This window comes from Dipodomys spectabilis, unplaced genomic scaffold (genome assembly GCF_019054845.1).
Source record: "Dipodomys spectabilis isolate Male_0828 unplaced genomic scaffold, ASM1905484v1 ptg000138l, whole genome shotgun sequence".
Lineage (NCBI taxonomy): Eukaryota > Metazoa > Chordata > Mammalia > Rodentia > Heteromyidae > Dipodomys > Dipodomys spectabilis.
The window spans coordinates 3,896,334-3,919,080 of NW_024870815.1; the positions used below are offsets into that span (position 1 = coordinate 3,896,334).

The 22,747-nt window shown below is 40.4% G+C and overlaps 1 protein-coding gene across 1 annotated transcript in view; it reads right to left on the minus strand.

The window, feature by feature from the left end:
- Positions 1-22,747, minus strand: part of Adamts12 (ADAM metallopeptidase with thrombospondin type 1 motif 12) — a 237,724-nt gene that overhangs the window by 85,445 nt on the left and 129,532 nt on the right. The window contains exons 7-12 of the mRNA XM_042690638.1: positions 21,931-22,080; positions 16,011-16,154; positions 14,801-14,945; positions 12,824-12,916; positions 11,337-11,482; positions 9,467-9,636 (exon numbers count right to left, since the gene is read on the minus strand). Coding sequence (XP_042546572.1) covers positions 9,467-9,636; positions 11,337-11,482; positions 12,824-12,916; positions 14,801-14,945; positions 16,011-16,154; positions 21,931-22,080 — 848 coding nt within the window. The remainder of the gene's footprint in view (positions 1-9,466; positions 9,637-11,336; positions 11,483-12,823; positions 12,917-14,800; positions 14,946-16,010; positions 16,155-21,930; positions 22,081-22,747) is intronic.

Genomic DNA, 22,747 nt, shown 5'->3' on the forward strand with positions numbered 1-22,747 from the left:
ATCTTTTTTTTTTAATTTTATTTTATTTTATTTGAGAACATACTGTACAGAGGGGTTACAATTACATGGTCAGGATAATGCATACATTTCTTACCAAGCATTGCAGCCTCCTCCTTTGTTTACCCTTCACCTCCCTTCCCAGCGTCCCCCCTCCCCCCCACCCAATCATACCCCCCTCCCCCCCTCCGACATTGTAAAGCTGGTTTTGACATGACATTTTGTACTTCTCATTGTTGCAACAGGTCCACCTGAATCCTTAAACGACTTGTTTGTCCCCATCTCCTCCACATGTTATACTGACATCAAATATAGTGAAAGCAGGGGTTACACTGTGGGGGAGGGACATACAAAGCAACCAAGAAATAATCTTATAAATGCGTTAGAAACACATGCATGAAAGAAACAAAAACATTAAAATACATATTTGAGGGTTTGTTTTCCTAACATCACATTCTCTGACTTTTTCCGCTTGACTCATACCTATACTAGATATTGCAAATAAGGGAAACCATGGGACCTATGTTTCTTTGGGCCTGGCTTACTTCACTTAATATAATTTTTTCCAAGCCTTTCCATTTCCTAACAAATGGGACAATGTCATTCTTTCTGATGGAGGCATAGAATTCCATTGTGTATATATACCACATTTTCTTGATCCATTCATCTATTGAGGGGCATCTGGGTTGGTTCCATATCTTAGCTATGGTAAATAATGCTGAATAAACATAGTTGTGCTGGTAGCTGTAGTGTGGTCTTTTTTGTAAACATTAGGGTAAATGCCCAAAAGTGGGATTGCTGGGTCATAGGGGAGTTCTATGTGAAGTCTTTTGAGGAACCTCCATACTGCTTTCCAAAGTGGTTGAACAAGTTTACATTCCCACCAACAATGAAGTAAGGTTCCTTTCTGTCCACATCCCCTCCAGCATCTGTTGTTGTTAGAGTTCTTGATTTTTGCTGTTGTAACTGGAGTGAGGTGATATCTCAATGTTGTTTTGATTTGCATTTCTTTTATGGCTAGGGATGTTGAACATTTCTTCATGTGTCTATTGGCCATCCTTCTTTCTTCTTCAGAGAAGCTTCTCTTTAAGTCTTTCGCCCACTTACTTATTGGGCAGTTGTTTCTTTGAGGTTTTGTTGTTGGGTGGTTTAATTTTTTGAGTTCCAAGTATATTTTAGATATGAGACCCTTGTCCGTTGTATGGCTAGTAAAGATCTTCTCCCAGTCCGTGGGCTTTCTATTGATCTTGCTAGCTATGTCATTTGCCCTGCAGAAGCTCTGCAACCTTATACAATCCCATTTGTCCAACCTTTCTTTGATTTGTTGTGTTTCCGGGTCTCTATTCAGAAAATTTCGGCCTGAGCCAAGGAGACCCAGGGTTTCTCCTATTCCATCCTGTAATGTTTTCAGAGTGTCTGCTTTGAGTTCAAGGTCTTTGATCCATTTGGAGTTGATTCTGGTGCAGGGTGATATATAAGGATCTAGCTTTAGTTTTCTACATGTAGTTAACCAGTTTTGCCAGCACCATTTACTGAAGAGGCTGTCTGTCTTCCATTCTATTGTTTTAGCTCCCTTATCGAAGATTAGATGGCTATAGGTCTGTAGGTTCATTTCTGGGTTTTCAATTCTATTCCATTGGTCCTGAGGTCTGTTCTTATGCCAATACCAAGCTGTTTTGATTACTATGGCTTTATAGTAGAGTTTGAAATTTGGTATTGATATTCCTCCAGCCGTGTTCTTTCCGTTGAGGAGCGTTTTTGCTATTCGGGGTCTTTTATTGTTTCATATGAATTTTTGGGTTGCCTCTTCTATTTCCTTGAAGAATGAGGGTGGAATTTTGATAGGTATTGCGTTGAATTTGTAGATAGCCTTGGGAAGTATTGCCATCTTCACGATGTTAATCTTTCCAATCCAGGAGCATGGGAGGTTTTGCCATTTTTTAAGTTCTGTGTTGATTTCCTTTTTCAAGATTTTAAAGTTTTCATCATAGAGGTCCTTCACTTCTTTAGTTAAGTTAATTCCTAGGTATTTTATTTTTTGTGGGGCTATTACAAATGGAGTTGCTTTCCTAATTTCAGCCACACTTTTCTCATTGTTGGCATACAGAAAAGCCATTGATTTTGGGGGGTTAATTTTATAACCTGCTACTTTGCCAAAGTTTTGAATCAGCTTGAGTAATTTGGGAGTGGAGTCTATGGGATTCTTTAAATACAAGATCATGTCATCTGCAAAGAGGGAGAGTTTTATTTCTTCTTTCCCTATTTGGATCCCCTTTATGTCTGCATCTTGTCTTATTGCTGTAGCTAGGCATTCTAATACTAGATTGAAGAGAAGTGGAGAGAGTGGGCATCCTTGTCTTGTTCCTGAGTTAAGAGGAAATGGCTTTAGTTTTTCACCATTGAGTATAATGCTGGCTGTAGGTTTGTCATATACAGCCTTTATTGTATTGAGGAATGTTCCATGGATTCCTAATTTTTCCAAAACCTTCATCATAAAGGGGTGTTGGATCTTGTCGAATGCTTTTTCTGCATCTATTGAGATAACCATGTGGTTCTTATTCTTGCTCCTGTTGATGTGATGAATAAAATTAATTGATTTGCGTATATTGAACCAGCTTTGCATCCCTGAAATGAATCCTGTTTGATCGTGGTGTATGATTTTTTGGATGAATTGTTGAAGTCGATTGGCCAAAATTTTGTTGAGAAGTTTTGCATCAATGTTCATCAAAGAAATGGGTCTATAGTTCTCTTTCTTTGATGAGTCCCTGCCTGGTTTTGGGATGAGGGTTATGATGGCTTCATAGAATGTGTTCGGTAGTGAGCTTTCTCTTCCAATTTCATTGAAGAGTTGGAGGAGAATTGGTGTGAGCTCTGCTTTGAAGGCCTTGTAAAATTCCGCTGTAAAACCATCTGGTCCTGGACTTTTCTTAGTTGGGAGGTCTCTTATTGCTGTTTCTATTTCAATGCTTGATATGGGCCTGTTAAGATAGTTTAACTCATCTTGGTTTAGTTTTGGCATGTCAATATTTGCTAGGAAGAGGTCCATTTCTGTCAAGTTCTCAAACTTATTAGCATAAAGTTTTGAGAAGTATTCCCTTATAATGTTCTGAATCTTGGTTGTTTCCGTGGTGATGTTTCCATTCTCATTTCTGAGTTTATTAATTTGGGTGTGTTCTCTTCTTTTTCTGATAAGATTTGCTAAGGGTCTGTCAATTTTGTTAAGTTTTTCGAAGAACCAACTCTTTGTTTTGTTGATTCTTTCTATAGTTTTTTTGGATTCTAATTCATTTAATTCTGATTTAATTTTGATTATTTCTTTCCGTCTACTGGATTGGGGTTTATCTTGCTGCTCTTTTTCAAGGAGGTTTAGATGTGTCATTAAATTGTTAGTTTCAGATCTCTCCAATTTGTTGATGTAGGAGCTCAGAGCTATAAACTTGCCTCTGAGTACTGCCTTTGCTGTGTCCCAGAGGAGCTGGTATTTTGTGTGTTCATTTTTGTTGAATAGCATGAACATTTGAATTTCCTTTCTAATCTCTTCCATGACCCACTCATGATTCAGCAGTGTGTTGTTCAGCCTCCATGTGATACCGGACTTTCTTTGGTGGCTTTTGGTGTTGAGTTCTAATTTTATTCCCTTGTGGTCAGAGAGAATGCAAGGTATAACTTCAATGTTTCTGAATTTAGACAAGTTTGCTTTGTGGCCTAAAATGTGGTCTATTTTAGAAAACGTTCCATGTGCTGCTGAGAAAAACGTGTATTCCGATGCTGCTGGGTGAAATGTTCGGTAGGTGTCTGTTAAGTCTAGTTGATCTATGCAGCTGTTTAGATCTGCGGTTTCTCTGTTGAGTTTTTGCCGAGTTGATCTATCTAGTGGGGAGAGTGGTGTGTTAAAATTCCCAACAATTAATGTCTTTGGATCTATATGGGATTTGAGGGAAAGTAGTGTTTCTTTGATAAATTTGGGTGCTCCATTGTTTGGCGAATAGATATTTAGAATTGTAATATCCTCCTGAAGGAGAGATCCTTTAATTAGTATGTAGCGACCTTCTTTATCTCTTTTCACGAATTTTAATTTGAAGTCTATTTTATCTGATATTAGGATTGCAACTCCCGCCTGTTTATGCGGTCCGTTTGCTTGGTAGATTTTGTTCCAGCCTTTAACATTGAGAATGTGTTTGTTTTTACGGGCAAGATGTGACTCCTGCAGGCAGCAGATAGAAGGGTCTTGTTTTTTAATCCAACTAGACAGTCTATGTCGCTTAATTGGAGAGTTCAGTCCGTTAACATTAAGAGATAGGACTGAGAGGTATTTGGGAGTTCCTGCCATGTTATCTACCTTCTTGGGGGCTGCAAAAACTGGGTTCTTCCTATGGTTCTTGGATTCTCAGTTTGGGTGCAGTTTCTTGGCCTTTATTGCGGTCTTGTTGGTTTTCTATGTGTAGGACATCTTTAAGAATCTTTTGTAGGGCTGGTTTGGTGGAGATGTATTGTTTCAATTTTTCTTTGCTATGGAAGGTTTTTATTTGGCCTTCAGTTATGAAGGAGAGTTTAGCTGGGTACAGTATTCTTGGTTGATAGTTGTTTGTTTTTAGGGCATGGCATACATCATTCCAGGCTCTTCTTGCTTTGATTGTCTCTGCTGAGAAATCTGAGGTGATTCTAATTGGTTTCCCTTTATAAGTGATTACCCTTTTCTCTCTGACAGCTTTAAGGATCTTTTCCTTGTTCTGAGTTGATCCTGTGTGGATTATAATGTGGCGGTGGGATGTCCTATTCTGGTCTGGTCTATTTGGGGTTCTAAAGGCTTCTTGTATCTGGACAGGCCTATCTTTTTGCATGTTTGGGAAGTTCTCTGCTAGGATCCTGTTAAACAAATTTCCTAGACCATTAACTTCTGTTTCTAGGTGCTCCTCTACACCCATTATCCTTAGATTAGGCCTTCTGATGGTGTCTTCCAGGTGTTGGATAGATCTATCATATTTCTTGGACTTGTCTTGGATGGTTGTATGTTCTTTCTCTATAATATCTAGGCTGTCTTCAATCCCTGAGATTCGATCTTCTGCATGGTCTAACCTGCTGTCAAGACTCTCTACTTTGTTTTTTATCTCTTTTCCTTCTAGTTGGTCAGCTTTGATGGCTTCAAGTTCTTTGTTGAAGCTCTGTTTTAGGTCTTGTATGAATTTCTTTACTTCCTTAATTTGGTGTTCAGTGTTTGTCCTCAAATCGCTTAGTTGATTGGTTATGGTTTCTTTGGGCTCCCATTCCTTCTGTTGGGTTCCATTCAGCATTCCCTTTGTGGTCTCCCTGACTTCCTTCAGCTCTTTGTTAATGGATTCCATGAATGCCTTTAGTGATCTTTGTGTGTTCTCTACCTGGTCTCTCAATTCCTGTATTACTCTTTGATTAGCTTCCTCCCGTTCGTGGGATTCCTGCAGATCTCTTTGAGTGTTCTCAGCCTGCTCACGCCATTCCTCCCTTTCTGTTTGAGTATTCTCAAGTTGTTCATGCAAATCCTGTATCAGTTTTTGAATAGCTTCCTCACGCTTATGATATTCCTGTATAAACTTCTGGGATGCCTCCTCTCTCTCCCTATCACGCTCATACAGAGTCCTTTGCACGTTGTCAAACTTTTCATTTATCATGTTTGGCACCAGTGTTTGTAGAGCTGTTTGGGAACTCTCTTCTGGATTATTCATTATCTCTTCTAACCCCTGATTATCAAGATTGGGAATTGAGATACCCGAATTTGCCATTTTTCTTGTGTTTTTCCGGCTTACTCTGCCCATTTGAGATGAAGATAGCACCAGTTTTGTGCTAGAACACTATCTTAAGGCAACCATCAACCAAAGTTTGCATTTGTACAGTCAATAGTCTACAGATACAATCTAGTTCAACAGATACATCTATTCGACATCAAACAACTATATGTTAAAGGGCTTCGAACCGCAGAGAAGAATTTGGAAAACCAGAAATTATTGGGGTTAGGGAGAGATGTGGGTAAAAAATAGGAATAGATTGGTGTGGGGAGGCACAGGGAGAGTTAACTATGTCCTAATCACAATGCAGGAAATAGGTTGGGTAGGATGCAAGTAGAGAGAGAAAAAGAAGAAAGGGAAAGGGGAATGAAAAGAGACCAGAAAAAAAAAGAAACATAAAAATTAATGTTATTTTAGAGATTAATGGGCCATCTATTTATAGAGGAATATGAATATGTTGAGAGAAAGGGAGGGACATAGAGGAGATGTGAAAAACTTTAAAAAAATGCTCAAAATATTATATAGGTATAAAGAGGTAGTACTGCTATTAATGAATTTAAGTCTCAGAGGTTTTGAATTGAGTAATAAGTTTGTGGATTAAGTGTGTACACAATGGGGGATAGGGTCTACTGGTTAACTACGGGTTTATCTGAGGATGTGCAGGACAAGAGTTAAGTCATATAAAGAAGAACAAAGAGGAAAAGATGGAAAGGATAGGAGAGTGAGAAGAAAAGATCAGAAATTCAGTAGAGCAAGACAAAAAACAAAAAGATAATTAAGAATGAAAGAAAAAGAGAAAGAAGACAAGAAAAGAAAGGAAAACACACATTCACGTATTCCTAAAATAAAAATTATAAGAGGAGAAAGAAAAAAAAAAAGTTAATGGAAAACAATTATTTTTTCAGAAGAGGCAAAAATTAAAGATTAATAAAAGTTTTAGAAAAGCAAAAAAAAAATTTTTTATATATATAAGGTAACATAAGACGAAAAAAAAAAACAAAACAAAAAAAGAAAAAAGAAAAGAAGAAGAAGAAGAAAAAAAAAAAGTTCTTTGATTTTTTTTTTTTTTTTGGGAGGGGTGGGAAGAGTCCTGTATCTCCCTTTTGTCTGTAACCAGAGTCTGGTTGGAGTCTCTGGTCAGCTTGAGGTCCTGTGGCTTGATTGGTTTCTTAAGTCAGTTTGTTGGAACAGGCAGAAAAATGCTCTGCTTTACCCAAGATTTTGAGATCCCCCTCCCAGGTTAGTTTACTGGGAGGGTGATCTGCTTTGAGAATCACAAAAGAGGGGGATGCAGTGATGAGGCTAGGTTCTGAGTAGAGTTGAGGCCTTTCTACAAACAGTAGCTTTTCCCTAGGGCTATTTTGTGAAAAAAACTCACAGAGCCCAGCCTGGAGCCATTCTCAGGGTTTCTGTTTTTCAATTGATTGTGGTGGCTGCTAGAGGGAGGGGCAGCCTCTGGCTCTGGTTACCCGGTGAGGAGAGCCACTCCAATGGCTGGCGCCTGAGCTGGGTGACTTTTCCCTGGATGGAACTGAGTCTGTGAGGTCACTTCGCCATTAAGTTCTTGTGACCTGCTAAATGACTCGTTTTATTCCAAGGCCTGAGCTGGAGCTAGCCGCTCCTCCGAGCTTTGTCGGTATCCAAGATGGAGATCACCGGTGCTGGGGGGGGAGGGGTGGCCTTCCCTCCTCTGCTCCCAGAGAAGGAGTGAGGAAGTGGGGCTTCTACTCACGCTGAGTCTTGGATCCTGGGTCGTCTCTGGTCTGCAAAGTGCAGGATGAAGTTGTTGGCTCCTTGTCGGTTCTTGCTGGTGTTGAGTAGAATCCGCTCGTCCGCTGCGTCTGGCTCCTTCTTCCCGGACTGTGTCTCAGGTGTGCCCCCGCGGCGGCGGTGGTCGCTGCCGCGACCCTGCCCCCGCAGCAGCAGCTGCTGGCAGGCGCTCAGATGTGTCTGCTTGGCTTCCCCTCTCTTGACTAACTCTCTGTCCTGTGATGGCACACTTGGTGTGATTCTCTGGCTTGGGACTGTTCACTGGAACTCTGAAACTGTTTTCTATGCAAGAGCTTGTTCAGATTCCAGCTTCTCCTCCGCCATCTTCCCGGAACCGCTCTTTTTATTATCTTTTAAGAATTATTTTTCTTGCATTTCCTTCACTTAAGAAAATCTTTCTTGTTTCATTCCTCGCTGAGATAATAACAAATAGCACAGATGATTTTTTATGTCACTTCCCAACTAATGATCACTACTCTTCATGTTCAGGACAAAATATGTAACTGGTTCTGACAAGGGAATATTGCCTGAGGTGTTACTATCTTCTCTAAGTTATGTCCCATACCCTGACATGCATCCTTCAGATTGTATTGTTTATATCTTTCTAGCTTTCTTTCTTTTCTTTCTTCCTCTCTCTATCCTTCCTTCCTTTCCTTCCCTCCCTTCCTTCCTTCCTTCCTTCCTTTCTTTCTTTCTTTCCTTTCTCTTTTGTACTGGTCCTGGGCCTTGAACTCTGGGCCTGGGTTCTGTCTCTATGTTCCTTTTGCTCAAGGCTAGCACTCTACCACTTGAGCTATAGCACCACTTTTGGCTTTTCTGTGATTAATTTGATAAGAATCTCATGGACTTGCCTCCCCCGCCTGGCTTTGATACTCAGATCTCAACCTTCTGAGTAGCTAGGATTACACACATGAGCCACCGGCGCCTGGCTTATTCATTTCCTTTTTGAATGTTTTTATTATCTTTAAGAAGTGTTGGAAAGAGTTACCATTTGCTGAAGCGGTTTATGAATACAGTGTACCTTGATCAATGTCACTCCTTTCAACACTCTCACCCACCCCTCCCAACCCACCCTTCCCTCACTTACCTTAATTTTAGGCTACATAGTGAACTTTTTGCAATTTAACAGAGCCGTTTATGTATACAATGCATTTTGATTTGTGTTATTACTTCAACATCTTCACCCCTCCCCCCTTTTTAACCAAATCCTTCCCTTATAATTCTCAATTCTGTGGTATATACAATGCATTCTTGCCTATATTCTTCCCCCTTCCCCCTTTATACTTCTAATCTTCTACCTTGCTTCCATCTTCCCCTCTTGAAAGAACCTATTTTCTGGTACTTATTTTGTTGTGCTTTGATTTAGGCTTTTTAAAGAATTACAATATTTGCTCTCTTCATAGAGTCTATTGCATTTTAGTTAATTCATTTGTAATCCCTTGCTTACCACCCAGGGTGTTTACTTGTAGATTTATAGGCACATTTTAGACTCTTGAATTCTTTCTGTTGTCTTCTTTTACAGAAAGGCTACTCATACTTAAGAATCATCAGCTGCTTTCTTTGAGTCCAAACACACCATGACCATCTGCTCTGAATTTCTACTGAAATCAGCCAGTTCCATGTGTCCCTGAACTAGGCAGAAAGTATGAATTCTGACCAGCCAACCAGCTCATCTGTCAGGAAATGAGTCACCTTGTTTGGCCCACGTTGTCCTCAAGGAAGAACTGGACACATTTAGTCTTCAACATTTACTTATCACCTAGACCAAGTCAGCATTCTGTCTAAAATGTGTAAAATTCTTTCTGTGGACCTTTGAAAGGACAGCACAGATACACTGGCATAAACACACACACACACACACACACACACACACACACACACTCACACACACACACACAAATATGGCTCTAGATCAGAGATATCCTTTTTCAGCTCCTTACCTGAATTAAAAACAGGAAACCAACGATAGAATTCATTCTTGTAGGGAACAGTGTCAAATTCACTGCACTGCATCTGCCGAAATGTTGGTGAATCTGTGCGACAGGGGTGGACATTGCACAGGCGATAGCGTTTTCTTTCTCCAGTACAGTATTTCCCTCCAAACTTTGGTCTGCAAAGGAAACAGAGAGGGTGTTCTTTTAGTTTCCTGAAAAGCCAACACCTTGCCTAAGCCAGTGTTGGTGGCTCACGTCTATAATTATAGTTACTCAGAAAGGTGAGATCTGAGGATCAGGGTTCAAAGCCAGCCATAACACTATCTTTGATAAGCCAACAAAAGGCAGAAGTGGAGGTGTGGATCAAGTAGTGGAGTGCCAGCTTTGAGCAAGAAGCTGAGGGAGAGCAAGCCAAAGTACCAGCGTACGTGCGTGCGCACACACACACACACACACACACACACACACACACACACACACACACACACACAGAGGAAATCTGCCACATTTGGCCAAGCTTGTTTCTTACCAAACCATGTCTCTTACCATTTATGGTGAATGCCTATAATTCTTAAACTTGAGCAACTGAAGTAGAAGGATTATGAGTTCAAGGCCAGTTTTGCCTACATGATGAAATGCTGTTTCAACACACTCCCACAAATTAAAAAAAATCACCTTTTAAAGAAATTCTTCCAATTTCATACATTTTAGTTCTATGTATAGTTTCCTTTGTATGTGTGTGTATGCATGCATGTGTGTGTATATGCATGCATGTGTGTGTGTGTGTGTGTGAGAGAGAGAGAGAGAGAGAGAAATAGAGACAGAGACAGAGACAGAGAGAGAGAGAGACAGAGAGACAGAGAGAAAGAATTCTGGGGCTTGAATTTTTCTATAAAGGCTAGTGATCTACCACTTAAGCCACACCTCCGTTTCTGGCTTTTTGGGTTTTATTTTTTCCTGATTAAAGAGACAAGAGTCTCATAAACTTTTCTGCCCAGGGTGGTTTCAAACCCTGGTCCTCACCTGGTCTGAGTCTCCTAAGTAGCTAGGATTATGGTATGACCCACCAGTTCCTTGGTAGTTGCTTGTTTTTTGATAGCTTGTGCATCTTTTTCATCTTCAATCTTCCAGAAAATGATGAAAATAATTATATAATTTTCCTTCTCAAATCTATTCACTACTTGAGAAGTAATTTCTACAGGATCTCATATTTTACTGTGAAATTCGAAGGTTAAAAATCTTTTTGTTAAGACTTTTTAAAACCTAAGAAATTTTTTTCTAGACATTAAGAATAATTACCTTTAAAAACTGTGCTTAGATTTTTATTAAACTAGTGACCTAAGGGAAGAATACTATTTTTATAGAATTGTACGTTCATTATGATTGAAAAATGACTACCATCTAATCAACAAAATTGGATGCAATTAATCTCTTTCTGATAGAGTGGAGTTATCTAGAAGAATTGAACCATAGAATTCCCCTGAGACTTGCACATTTAAAAGAAATGTTCAGTGTTTCCCCAAAACAATAGAGTCAGCTTACTTATCTAAGTGTTATTAAGAATTCATTGCACAGCCCAAATGTACAATGTAAAACCCCAAAAGATGCACATTTTTTTTCACCCTCTGTGAACTTTCTGGTCCTTTTTTTTTCTTGAGAATACACACACACACACACACACACACACACACACACACACACACACACACACACAGAGGAAATTATATACATAGAACAGAACTGTGTGAAATTGGAAGGGTTTCTTTAAAGCTTTTTCTTAATTTCTCTCTGAAGGCTTGGAGTCACAGGTTGTGCTCCTCAACATGTCCCCTCATCACCTGGAGGAAGGGAAGGCAACGTTCAGGGCTGGGCTTACTCAGGGTTGTTGCAGAGCCGCTCTGCACTCTGGGCTCCGGCCCCACAGGTCCTGGAGCAGTGGGACCAGGCACTCCAGCGGCCCCAGCCTCCAGGGATGCTTTCTGGCTTCTTTCCCACCGTAATGCACTTGCCAGCCATACACCACTGCAAAGGGAAGAGGTGGGAGACACACGGGTCAGGTTCCCCCCGGCAAGCAGAGCCAAGAACCTGGGAAGTCTAAACCCATCCAAGCAGACTCCCTTCAGTCCCCTGTCAGATGCAGGATAATGGAGGACTCATACAAAGTTTTCCCTAAGAATTTTGAATTTCAGAATCAAGAGGGTTTCAGGAATGGGAGAAAACGTTATAGTGCCTAGTAACCGATTGCACAAGGGCTATCTAAACTTTGTGGCAGCATTTTTGCTAGAATATAGATCAACCCACCACTTTGCTCAAGAAAATGTTACTATGGAAATCAGAGCAACTGATTTACTCAGTAACATTGTTGTCTTGTTGATTTACTTTCTGATACAAAATCCTTATCTTGAGAACTATAAGAGCTCAGGACTGGCTCTGAGTTGTTCTTTATAGCTTCTATAGGAATATAATATTTGTAATGAGAACACTCATTCAAAAGTACACTTCATTTCCAAAAGCATTAGTAGTTAAGAAGTTCTCATATCAAAAAAAAATTTTTTTTCTCTTTCAGTTCTAGTTTTTCAAGTTATTTGAAAAAAATCTACTCTCTTTTTCTTCAAGAGACCTCTCTACAATGATTAGTTTAGGCGGGTTTATGCACAAACACAAAAACAAAAGAATATGCAAGTTGTTTGTTAGAAATGGCCACGTTTCCTGGAGAAATGGGACAAATTTTTGTCTGCTGGATTCATATTTTCTCATTATTTCAGGTCATTGTGTATGTTAATCATTTTCTATCATTTCAGGGATGGGGCAAATCACACTCTGGTTACATAAAGATGCCCATTAAACTCCTAAGCCCATGTCCTATCCAAATGGCATAGTTGATCAGCATGCATTACTCTACTTCAGGAAGTCTGGAGATAGCTAACATCCTGAATAAAGTGGGCAAAACTTCAAGAAATCGAGCCCTGTCCAATAGTGGAAAAGATTGTGAAGTGGCTCAAAGCTGACATTTTGGGAAAGAAATAGACATGGGCTTGTCATTTCCCAATCTTCACTATGTTGGGGAAATGTCAGGTAAGGGTTGATAACAGGCCTAGCAGAAGTTGTTCATCAGAAACCTAGCTGAGGTTCATTAGGAAGCAGTGGGGGAAGCAGCTCTGCTGGTGAGGTGTGCAAACTGGGCTCTGCCTCTCTCGCTGACTATGGGCTGATGAGGCAGAGTGGAATCAGAAACCTTCCCTGTGACTGATCTGACTCCACTCAGCTCAGTTCCTCCGCCTGCTCTCTTCTCCCCTCCCCTCCCCAAGCCAACTCCAGGCCCACACCCTCCCACCTTTCTCCTTCAGCCTGATAGGCCATCACCTTCTTCTCACCGCACCGTGTTCCGTCTGCAGTAGCATCCAGTTTGGATCGACAAAAGCCCTTCACTGAGCACCACAGTGTTTGGCAAACATTCTGGGGAAAAAATAGAGATTGTACATACATGCCCAAAGGCATGTGTGGTACAATACACATGCTCACTCACACACTCAGTAAAAGCTACTGTTATTGGTGAAGATCAGACACAGAACTCTCAGATCTACTTCATCATTGTTACCATTCATACACAAATGTCAATAGGTCATTGAGATCTTATGAATATGAGATAAAATCCATTTCTTAAGAGTTGAGAGTGTCATTTCCATGCACATGAGACAATAATCAGTACTCATTACCCTTGGTTATGTAACTGACAGGGCTGTCAAAGGCAAATGAAAACTTTGGCTGGAAGACAACCTGATTACAAACAGTGGGGGTAATTATAATGTGAGCCTGCTCGCTGAAAAAAACAGAATCTATTCCATCAGAAATCGGCAGATTCCGCTGGCTGCCGGTGGCTCATGCCGTGAGACTCTTATCTCCAATTCACCACCAAGGAAACTGAAAGTGGTACTGTGGCTCAAGTGGTAGAGTGCTAGTCTTGAGCACAAAAGCTTAGGGACAGTGCTCAAGTCCTGTCAAGTCCAACTAACCAAAAAGAATGTCAGATTATTTGCTTATTACTCAAACTCATCAGCTTGTTTTGGTTGCTAGAGACTGAGCTTTATATTCTGTTATTTCTATCCTTATTGGAACAGGAGAAGATCAACAGATTCTTAGATGTCACCTTTGATTACTTCCATCAGTTTTTAGTCTTTTTCTTTTTGTCTACTCATCTTCTCTCATTCTATTCTTGTATTGTAATAAGTAATATTGTAATATAACATTGAATATGTCATTTCCATTGTAAGATTTCAAATAATTTTTGAAAATTCTGTGTCTTAATGTTTGCCTTTCAATTCTTTCTTCGTGGAACCTGCAATTATTGGTGAGAGCCATCCTATCCAGTCCTTCAGTTCTCAACTTCATTTTATATCTCTAGCTCTCAATTTTTTCAAGTGGAGTTTGAAATCTTTTCCTCCTCCATTGCATACATACCTAAAGATTTTCCAGTGAGATGAATAACAAACTCTAGTTAATTGAATTTCTCTTCAGGATGTGTCAAGTGTGCTCTATCTATTCAAGTTACTGACTTTTAAAGTAAATCACTGTATTTTTCATTTCTAGAAGTTGTATTTGTTCTTCTTGTCTGTTTACGTATATGTTATAATGTTCTCTGCCTTTTTATATACAATTGTTCTAGCCTGTGTTTATTATTACCATCTAAAAGTCAACTATCAAAATGTCTTGAGAGACTATTGTCTCTCCTCATTTAGTCAAAAAAATGAACTTAGTCTTGACATGAACTCAATTGAATGGTAGCTTTATCTGTTGAAATTTTGTGCATCTGTGTATGAGTGTTAGGAGGTTTTACCTTTCTTCTCAGACATCCATGAAATTACCAAGCCAAACATTCTTAATACTATGACTTTTTTAAAATCCAAACTACACAGGGTAGAAGTTTGAACTCAACACAAACTCTTGAAAAATAAAGAATTTTCAGGTGAAAAACAATCTACCAGCATTCTACATTGAGGATAAATGTTATTCCTACTTTGGGATTTGGTGGTATTCTTTAGCCATATGGGAATTTAGGGAAGAGAACAATTGAAAGCATCAGCATGGTGCTATTTCAAACCTCCAGTTAGCAGCAAAGGATTGCAACAAGAGAACTCCCAGGCAGGTGAAGAACTGTGAATGATTCCACTTTAATCCTTCTTCCTACCATAACGTGTGCATTTATATCTTGATATAAAGCTCCCATTCCTATCTCTAGATCTCCAGATTTCCAAATATTTCTCTGTCCGTTCCTTCAAAATGTTAGCCACGGTAAGCCTCTTGCACAGACTCACCAAAAGCACCAAGATACCCAGCACTTACTTCTACTTCCTGGCAGAAGGTAGCATTGGGGCCATATTGGAGCTGGCATTGGTGATGAACATCATAGATCACTCCAGGAGCAATGACCTTGGACTTCAAGCCTTTCTTTTTTGGGATGTCATCGAGACAAAACCCCCAGCCTCGGCTGCAAACAAGGTCATAGAAATGAGAATGGTTGATTAGTTCCCTCAGATGCATTGCATTCAATAAAAACTTCCATTCCTCTGGTTTATTCTTTGTTCTTTAAGATGCCTCTATTTTTATAGGCCAGAGAAATTTCTGGGCCCAAAAGGGGAGTTAAAAAAAAATGTAAGCTGGGTGCTGGTAGCTCACACCTGTAATCCTAGCTACTCAGGAGGCTGAGGTGTGAGGATCATGGTTCAAAGCCAGCCCAGGCAGGAAAGTACATGAGACTCTTATATCCAATAAACCACCAGAAAACTGGAAGTGGCACTGTGGCTCAAGAGGTAGAGCTTTGAGCTGAAGAGCTGAGGGACAGTGCCCAGGCCCAGCGTTCAAGCCCCATGACCAAGAACAACAACAAAAAAATGCAAATCCCATTCTATGCCATAAGCTTCATTGCTGTGCAGGAGATATAAGCAGTGGGGAAATTAGAAAATTCACATGACCCTCAATAAGGTTTAAATGAATGTTTTTGAGTTAACCTAGGCTTTTCTCTTAGTCTCTGAGAACTTCATTTGCAGTCAGGGAAGGGCAGGGGAGTCACTTAGTGGTGGCTGGAGGGCAGAGCCTCCTAAATGTTATGGCCATAAAACAGAACGGGGATCCAACCCTCCTTGGACAGCACCCCCATACTGTGACCTGGAGAGACGAAATCAAATCTTTTCCAGACATTATCAGCCTCCCGATGTAAAGTGAACGTAACTCCTGATCTAGAAAGATCCAAATAAGCTGGGCACTTGGAATCCTAGCTACTCAGGAGGCTAAGATCTGAGGATAGCAGTTTGAAGCCAGCCTGGGTAAGTAAGTTCATGAGATTTAAGCACCAAAAAGCCAGAAGAATAGCAATGGCTCAAGTGGTAGAGTGCTAGCCTTAATCAATCAATCAATCAATCAATACATAAATAAATACATAAATAAATAAATAATTAATCTGAAGGTCAGCACCCAAACCCTGAATTCAAGCTCTAGTACCGTCACACACACAAACAACCCAAATGTGGTTGTCATGAAACACAGTGCCACCTACTCCAAAAATCGAGTGATGTAGTCCTTGCTGCATTTGGACCATGTCAGCGGGGTGGGGTCGTACTGGAGCTGGTGGGACATGATGTACGGGTGCCTTCCCACAGGTTCGCAGTCATTGTCTTTCCCATCATGTTGGATGCCAAAGCTGACAAGAAAACACAAAAATATCAAGCAGACAGGGATTAAACAGAGAGACAAATTGTGTCTACAGGTTACAATAACCCCCAGGGAATCTGTTTCATATAGAAAGAGCTGTTTACTGAGTGCAATTTTTTGAGTTGAATAGGCATAGCTAGTTTTGAACTCAAAAATGAAAGGAAATATTGGAAATATTCTTTTACCTCAAAGTTGCAACCATATGACTAATTCCAAAAACATCTAATGGCTGAGAACCGAGACCTCTCAATCTGGCTCTAAGCCATAAGAGCAAATCCTGGCTCATGACATCTGTTTTGTCTTTCTACAGTGTCCACAGCTTAAAGAACAAAACCTCCCTCTTCTCTTTCAAGCAGGAGAAGCAGAAGCTAAGGGAGACTTTGTCGAAGGCCTCAAGCTTTGAGAGGATGGATTTCTTCTTGCTACAAGTCTCTAAGAGCTGAATTGTTGGGAGACCTTAGAGTTCAGTGGCTGAGAGCGGCATTTTTGAGGATGATGGTATGGATTTGAATTCCAGTGACACACAGGCCATTGACTAGCAGGACTGCTTTCCTCTCCTAAAAGTGTCGAAGATGTCAAGGTACTTAGGATGAGGTCCGAATGCAAGAATATTTGAAAGCCGTTAAGTGAGAGGTGCCTACTATATCATCAGCAAGGGCTTCACAAATGACAGATCCTTTCAGTTGCTTCAAAATAATTTTCTAGGTTATTCTTCCTATTGGGATAAGGAATCTCTGAGTATCTAAAGTCAGACATCTTATTAGCAGCAAAAGTGCCTTCCTCCTTGTGTAACTCTGTGCCCTAGCAGTAGGAGGCTGGACTAAGCTAGCAACCCTTCAGACCCTGAAGAGTTTAACCTTCGGCCATGGCTAGGGGTTCCCTAGGAAAGAAGCTGACCCAGAATCCCTCCATGATGCCCTCCGAGGCTCCTGTAAGATCTCTCTTACAACATGGTAACATTGGCTCAGATGTTCAAATCTCAGCATAAGAAAGCATAACTTCTTGTTCTTCATGGTGAGTTCAATACCTCTGACTAGGAGCTTACATTTAACTTTAATGAAATCCGATCAGCATTAAGAACTCTTACAGAGAACAGTCGTGGAGGAGATTTAGAGAATTTCTTGTATTTTCTCCATTATAGTATTATCAACTTGCTTTCAAATTCTAATCATGTTGCACCATGAATGCAAAATTCACCAAAGTGTCAGAGAATTAATCTACAAGGCTCTATCTACCCACCCGCAAAGAAAATAATTCAGTGAAAGCCTCCTTCTGAGCAAGCTTGCCCTAGCTCTGCAAATCTACCCCTCCGGGTTCATGAAGGACTCCACAAAATCACTTCTTTAGTAGTTAGTCAAACCTTACTTTCAAAAAAAATTCTACATGAATAATAGTTTTCTTTTAGTGGTGGCTACTCCTACCCCCCCCCCCCCCGTGTCATATACTGAATGGTTTTTAAATCTACACTTAAAATATATCAGGTTGGTTTTGTTTCATGTCAAGTTTTTAATTCGCAAAAATTTTCCCTCTAGCTGTACTCTCTTTTAAAAAGATGCATATGAGCTTGGCACCAGTGGGTCATACATGTAATCCTAGCTATTCAGGAATTGAGACCCAGAGAAGCCAGTTGGCGAAGAAAAACCAACCAGGTTCAATCTTCAGTTAACCAGCACAAAGGCTGGACTGGGGTTGTGGTTCAAGTGATAGAGCACCAGCTGTGAGTGCAAAAGCCAAGACCTCAAGGATCTGAATTCAAGCTCTAGAACTGGCATAGGCACACATGCATGTGTGTGAGCACTCGTGCACACACGCATGCACACACACACAAGATGCATACACTAATGAGGTAGTTCACTGTAATAATTCCATAGATGTATACAGTAGCAATCTCATTTTATGAGACAGAAGCAGGGTTATTAAACCTATGTTCCTTTGATCTATGACCACTGACATAGGGTACAGTAGACACAGGGGAACATTTTGGCACTAAGGGTGAGGGATAAGGAAAGCATACGGGTCATAGGGATGGGAAACTTTCTTCCATTAAGTTTGGGAAGGAACCCAAAGAACAGTTGGGAGTTACTTCTCACCCACCATATATGATGAGGAATAATGCACAGGGTTGCTGGATTAACCTGCTTTACTTGATCTCCATTGGTTCGATCCTTTGAATGCCTTTGGCAAATTATACACTGAAATAGTGAGCTAAATAATTAAGCAGGTTTCAGTATCACTGAGCAGGTCTTTGAGAGGATTAAGTTAGGGATTTCTGTGTTGCTTGCATATTTCTGGCTACATCAACTCCAAGTATGGCATGTATGAAACAGAGAGAGAGACAGAGAGACAGAGACAGAGAGAGACACAGAAAGAGACACAGAGAGAAAAAGAGAGAGACAGACACACAGAAAGAGACAGAGACAGAGAGGCAGAGATAGAGAGACAGAGACAGAGAAGAGAGAGAGGCTAGGAATTCGCCACCATGTCATTCTTTACAACCTGTGTTCTTCAGCCTCTGTTTTTCCCTCCAGCTTTCAGACTCGCCTTGATTTTTTTAATATGTTTAGAAGTCTTCACTATATTAAGGAGGACTAAGAAAAATTATGTATTATTCTGTCTTCCCTGAGGCTAAATTTTTTTTTTTTGGTCAGTCGTGGGGCTTAAACTCTGGGCTTGGGCACTGTCCCTGCACTCTTCAGCTCAAGGCGAGCACACTACTGCTTGAGCCACAGCACCACTTCCAGTTTTCGAGTGGTTTATTGGAGATGAGTCTCATGGACTTTCCTGCCTGGGCTGGCTTTGAACCGCGATCCTCAGATCTCAGCCTTCTGAGTAGCTAGGATTACAGGCATGAGCCACCAGCGCCTGGCTCCTGAGGCTAAATTTTATAAGGGGTGCAGTTAAGGCTAGTAAGTACTAGCAGATGCCATGGGTACCTGCCAACATGCTTACACCAGATGACTTCCAAATGCTGATATCAGAATCTCTTTGCTGGTGGACTTTCTGTGAAACCAAGTTGGCTCTGCCTTTGCTTACCAATCTGGTTGAGAGAAGGAATAAATAACAGGCTCTGGCAACCGTCTATGACAAATGACTTAATGGTATTGTTACATAAAATAACTCAGGTCTTCTTCCTTGTGTGAGATAACTCAGAAACAAGTTTTGATCAGAGTTTGCCCATCAGATTAAGGTCCACTGGCAAACAGTGGAAGCTGAGGTAATAAACTGATTATTGCGTTCCTTTCCTTCAATGTCTCCTCTACCTTCCTTTCCTATTAATGTTCAATTTGTCTTCCCAATAAACTAACTGCTTTCAAATTCTTATCTTAGGGTCTGCTTCTAAAGCGACTAATAAAAATAGACATTCTAGTTTTGCCTGAAGTATTCTTTTACTTAATAACTCAGTTCTTTTACTTGAAAGGAAGTTTTAAACAAAGGGCTTAGAGCCTCACTTTTCCCCCCCTGCATAATACTAAACTGAATAGCACCCACAATACCAAAACACAGGACAGGGGATCCTTACTGTAGTTTCCTCGTCAAGATGCATCAGCTAGCTCTGAACTAGTGTTTGGTTTAATGTTCTCAATTAGAAATATCAAATGAAATCAGACTGTGTCAGCTCTGGTCTGTTGAACAATCGACCACGTGTGATAAATATATATTAAACGTATATAAAACTTGCTTTTTGCATGTCTAATTCTTTGTGTTGAAATAATGTTGCTACAAGGTTCTCAACTTTATTGAATGAATTTATGAATTAGTAAAGAAGCTCATGCTTGCCCCTTGGCTTTTAAACTTAGGTGGAATTTCTCCAAAAGGTGTTGTATCCATGCCCAGATGGTCACGAGAATGTCTTAAAATGGATACAATGTTGATTTTAGAGGACCTGCCTCACATATTCCTCTTTATATGACATATTGAACAGGAGGAAAGGCTTGGAATATTGCATTCAGTGATAAGAGTGAGTGCTTGGGGTCAATCTGTAGTACTGCAAACAAAATAAAACAAAAAGCTAGCCAGATACCAACCTCTCATGCCTGTAATCCTAGCTACTCAGGAGGCTGAAATCAGAAAGATCGAGCCTCCAGCCAGCCTGTGCAGAAAAGTCTTTGTGACTACATCTCCAAATAACCAGCTAAAAGCCAGGCTGGAGGTGTGGCTCAAGTGGTAGATGGCTGCCCTATCAAGCATGAGCTCCTGGGTTCTAACCATGGTACCATTAGAGAAAGAGATAGAGAAAGACAGATAGACAGAGACAGAGAGAAGAGAGAGAGAGAAAGAGAGAGAAACAAGAAGGAAAAGAAGGGAAAGTATCCTTTACTTAGCTTCAAATTTTTGACAACTAAGAGTATTAAAATATATCACATTTATCTCTATGGCTACTTTGGGGGGGAAGCTAATATATCACCATGTTTAAGAAATTATCTCCTTCAAGATATTCATTTCACAGATGGTTAAACTGTTTTGGCAAAATAAAGAAAATCATGTAGGGTCACAACATCTATAAATGGAAAAGCCAGAGGAAGAATTCACTTTCTCCAATTCCAAAGGCAAAACTCTGACTTTGTCTGCAGGGAAAATTGTTTGGAAAAGTTCATGTTCTATGGAAAAATTGGTAAGTGAGCTCAGGCTGAAGAGGCCATGCCTGGTCCAATCCCATCTCCATAGTTCTTCCCCATCCTGGCTGTACTCTAGCTGAACAATTAAATGATGCACCCATCCATGTCATTGTTTCTTCTTTATAGGGAGAAAACCACTTCAGGGATTCTGAGGGGAGCCTCACGAGCAAGGGGTACTGTTTCGCTGTTTATGGGGCTCCTGACTCTGACTTTACAATTAGTGGGATGCACTTGTTTGTTATTAGCAAATGCAGTGACACAGGAGCTTAACAAATAATCTAAGTTCTTCCCTCCAAGGTAACCCCTAATGCCTCATTATATCTTCTCTCCATCATTTTGAAACCTGCCTTCAAGTGACTCAGCTAATCAAATTCACACATTTTTGTGACAACTTGAATGTTCTAATAAGTAGTGTTTGTTTAGTAGTCTTTCCAAGTTTATAACAAATTTCAAATTCTCGTTTATTCAACATTCTCCTATAAAACATACAGGTCAAATGGGGCTAACAATAGTAGCCCTCCCTCCCTTCCTTTTATCCCTCCCTCTCTTTCCCTCCCTCTGTCCCTCCCTCTCACCTTCCTTCCATCCCTTCTTTGTTCCTTCCTTTCTTCTCTTCTCTTTTGTTCTCTTCTCTTCCCTTCCCTTCCCTTCCCTTCTCTTCCCCTTCCTTCCTTCCTTGAGCTTGAACTCAAGGCCTGGGCACTGTCTTTGAGCTTTTGTATCTCCAAGTTAGCATTCTACCACTTGAGCCACAGTTCTACTTCTGGGTTTCTGTGGTAGTTGATTGGAGATGAGAGTCATGACATTTCCTCCCCAGCCTACCTTTAAACTGCAGTCCTCAGATCTCAACCTCCTAAATAGCAAGGGTTCCAGGCATGAGCTACAGTTCCCAGCTATAATAGCTATTTCTTAAGACAAGACTAAGAGGACTTTTGAAAAAGCACAGTAGGACTCTAAAACGTTAGGTTTGCATCTTTTTAATATTGTTCATATGAGTATATGAGGAACTATTCAGTGAGTTCTAGAGGGTAAGCCTCCAACTGCATTCAGTCTGAATCTCCTGATTCTAAGTTTAAGGAGCTTTGTGTCCTATCTACTGATAATGATGCCGAACATGAAGAGTGGACCTCAGCCTCCTTGGCCCTTTACCTGTGTCCAAGCTCATGGGCAATGGTGAAAGCCAGAGGAAGGCCTGAGTCTTCATTGATGTTACAGCTCCGGTGAGGTTGGCACATTCCTGACAGATGAGACAGGCCCAGGGTCTCACAGGGCCGGTTGACGCCCGCACAGATGTCTTTTCTGAAAGCAGAGGACAGAGATGCTCAGGCACCCAAAGAAATACATACAAAATTACTAGAAAAATATCTAGGTACACATCTGTAAATTATAACTAATTTTTAAAAACCTCCACATGAATACAAGGAGCAACTTTGAATTCACTAAGCTTATTTTGATTTTATCTCTTAATTAATAAGTTTCACTCCTGGAGAAAATGCAAAAGTTCTCTTTGAGTTGCTTTTGCTGTTAATCTCAGGAGGCTGAATTACATAATTCAGCTCACAAAAGAAGATTTCAGTTTGAAAACTGAAGTTAATTTGAGCTTTTAAATGGCGAAGGGGCTTTCAAAGAGGAAACTATTTCTTTTTCCTAAGATCTGAATTCAAAACTCATCTGAAATGTTTTACTCAGTCATGAAAGATGCAATTGGCCATATTAACCTACAAAAGTTTAAATCAATTTCTATCCTGCCCTACTGTACAACAGTCCTGCACATGAGAGGGGGTACTTCTGTGTACTGACACACTCATGTACACACACACACAAACACACACACACTCACACACATACACACATACACACACAAACATGTCATCTAACCTCCATTTTGTTTTATAACAAAGAAATGCCTGGCCCTGGGGGGCAAGTAAAGGAAGACCCTTAGAATCTCAAAAAGCACTAGTAAGCT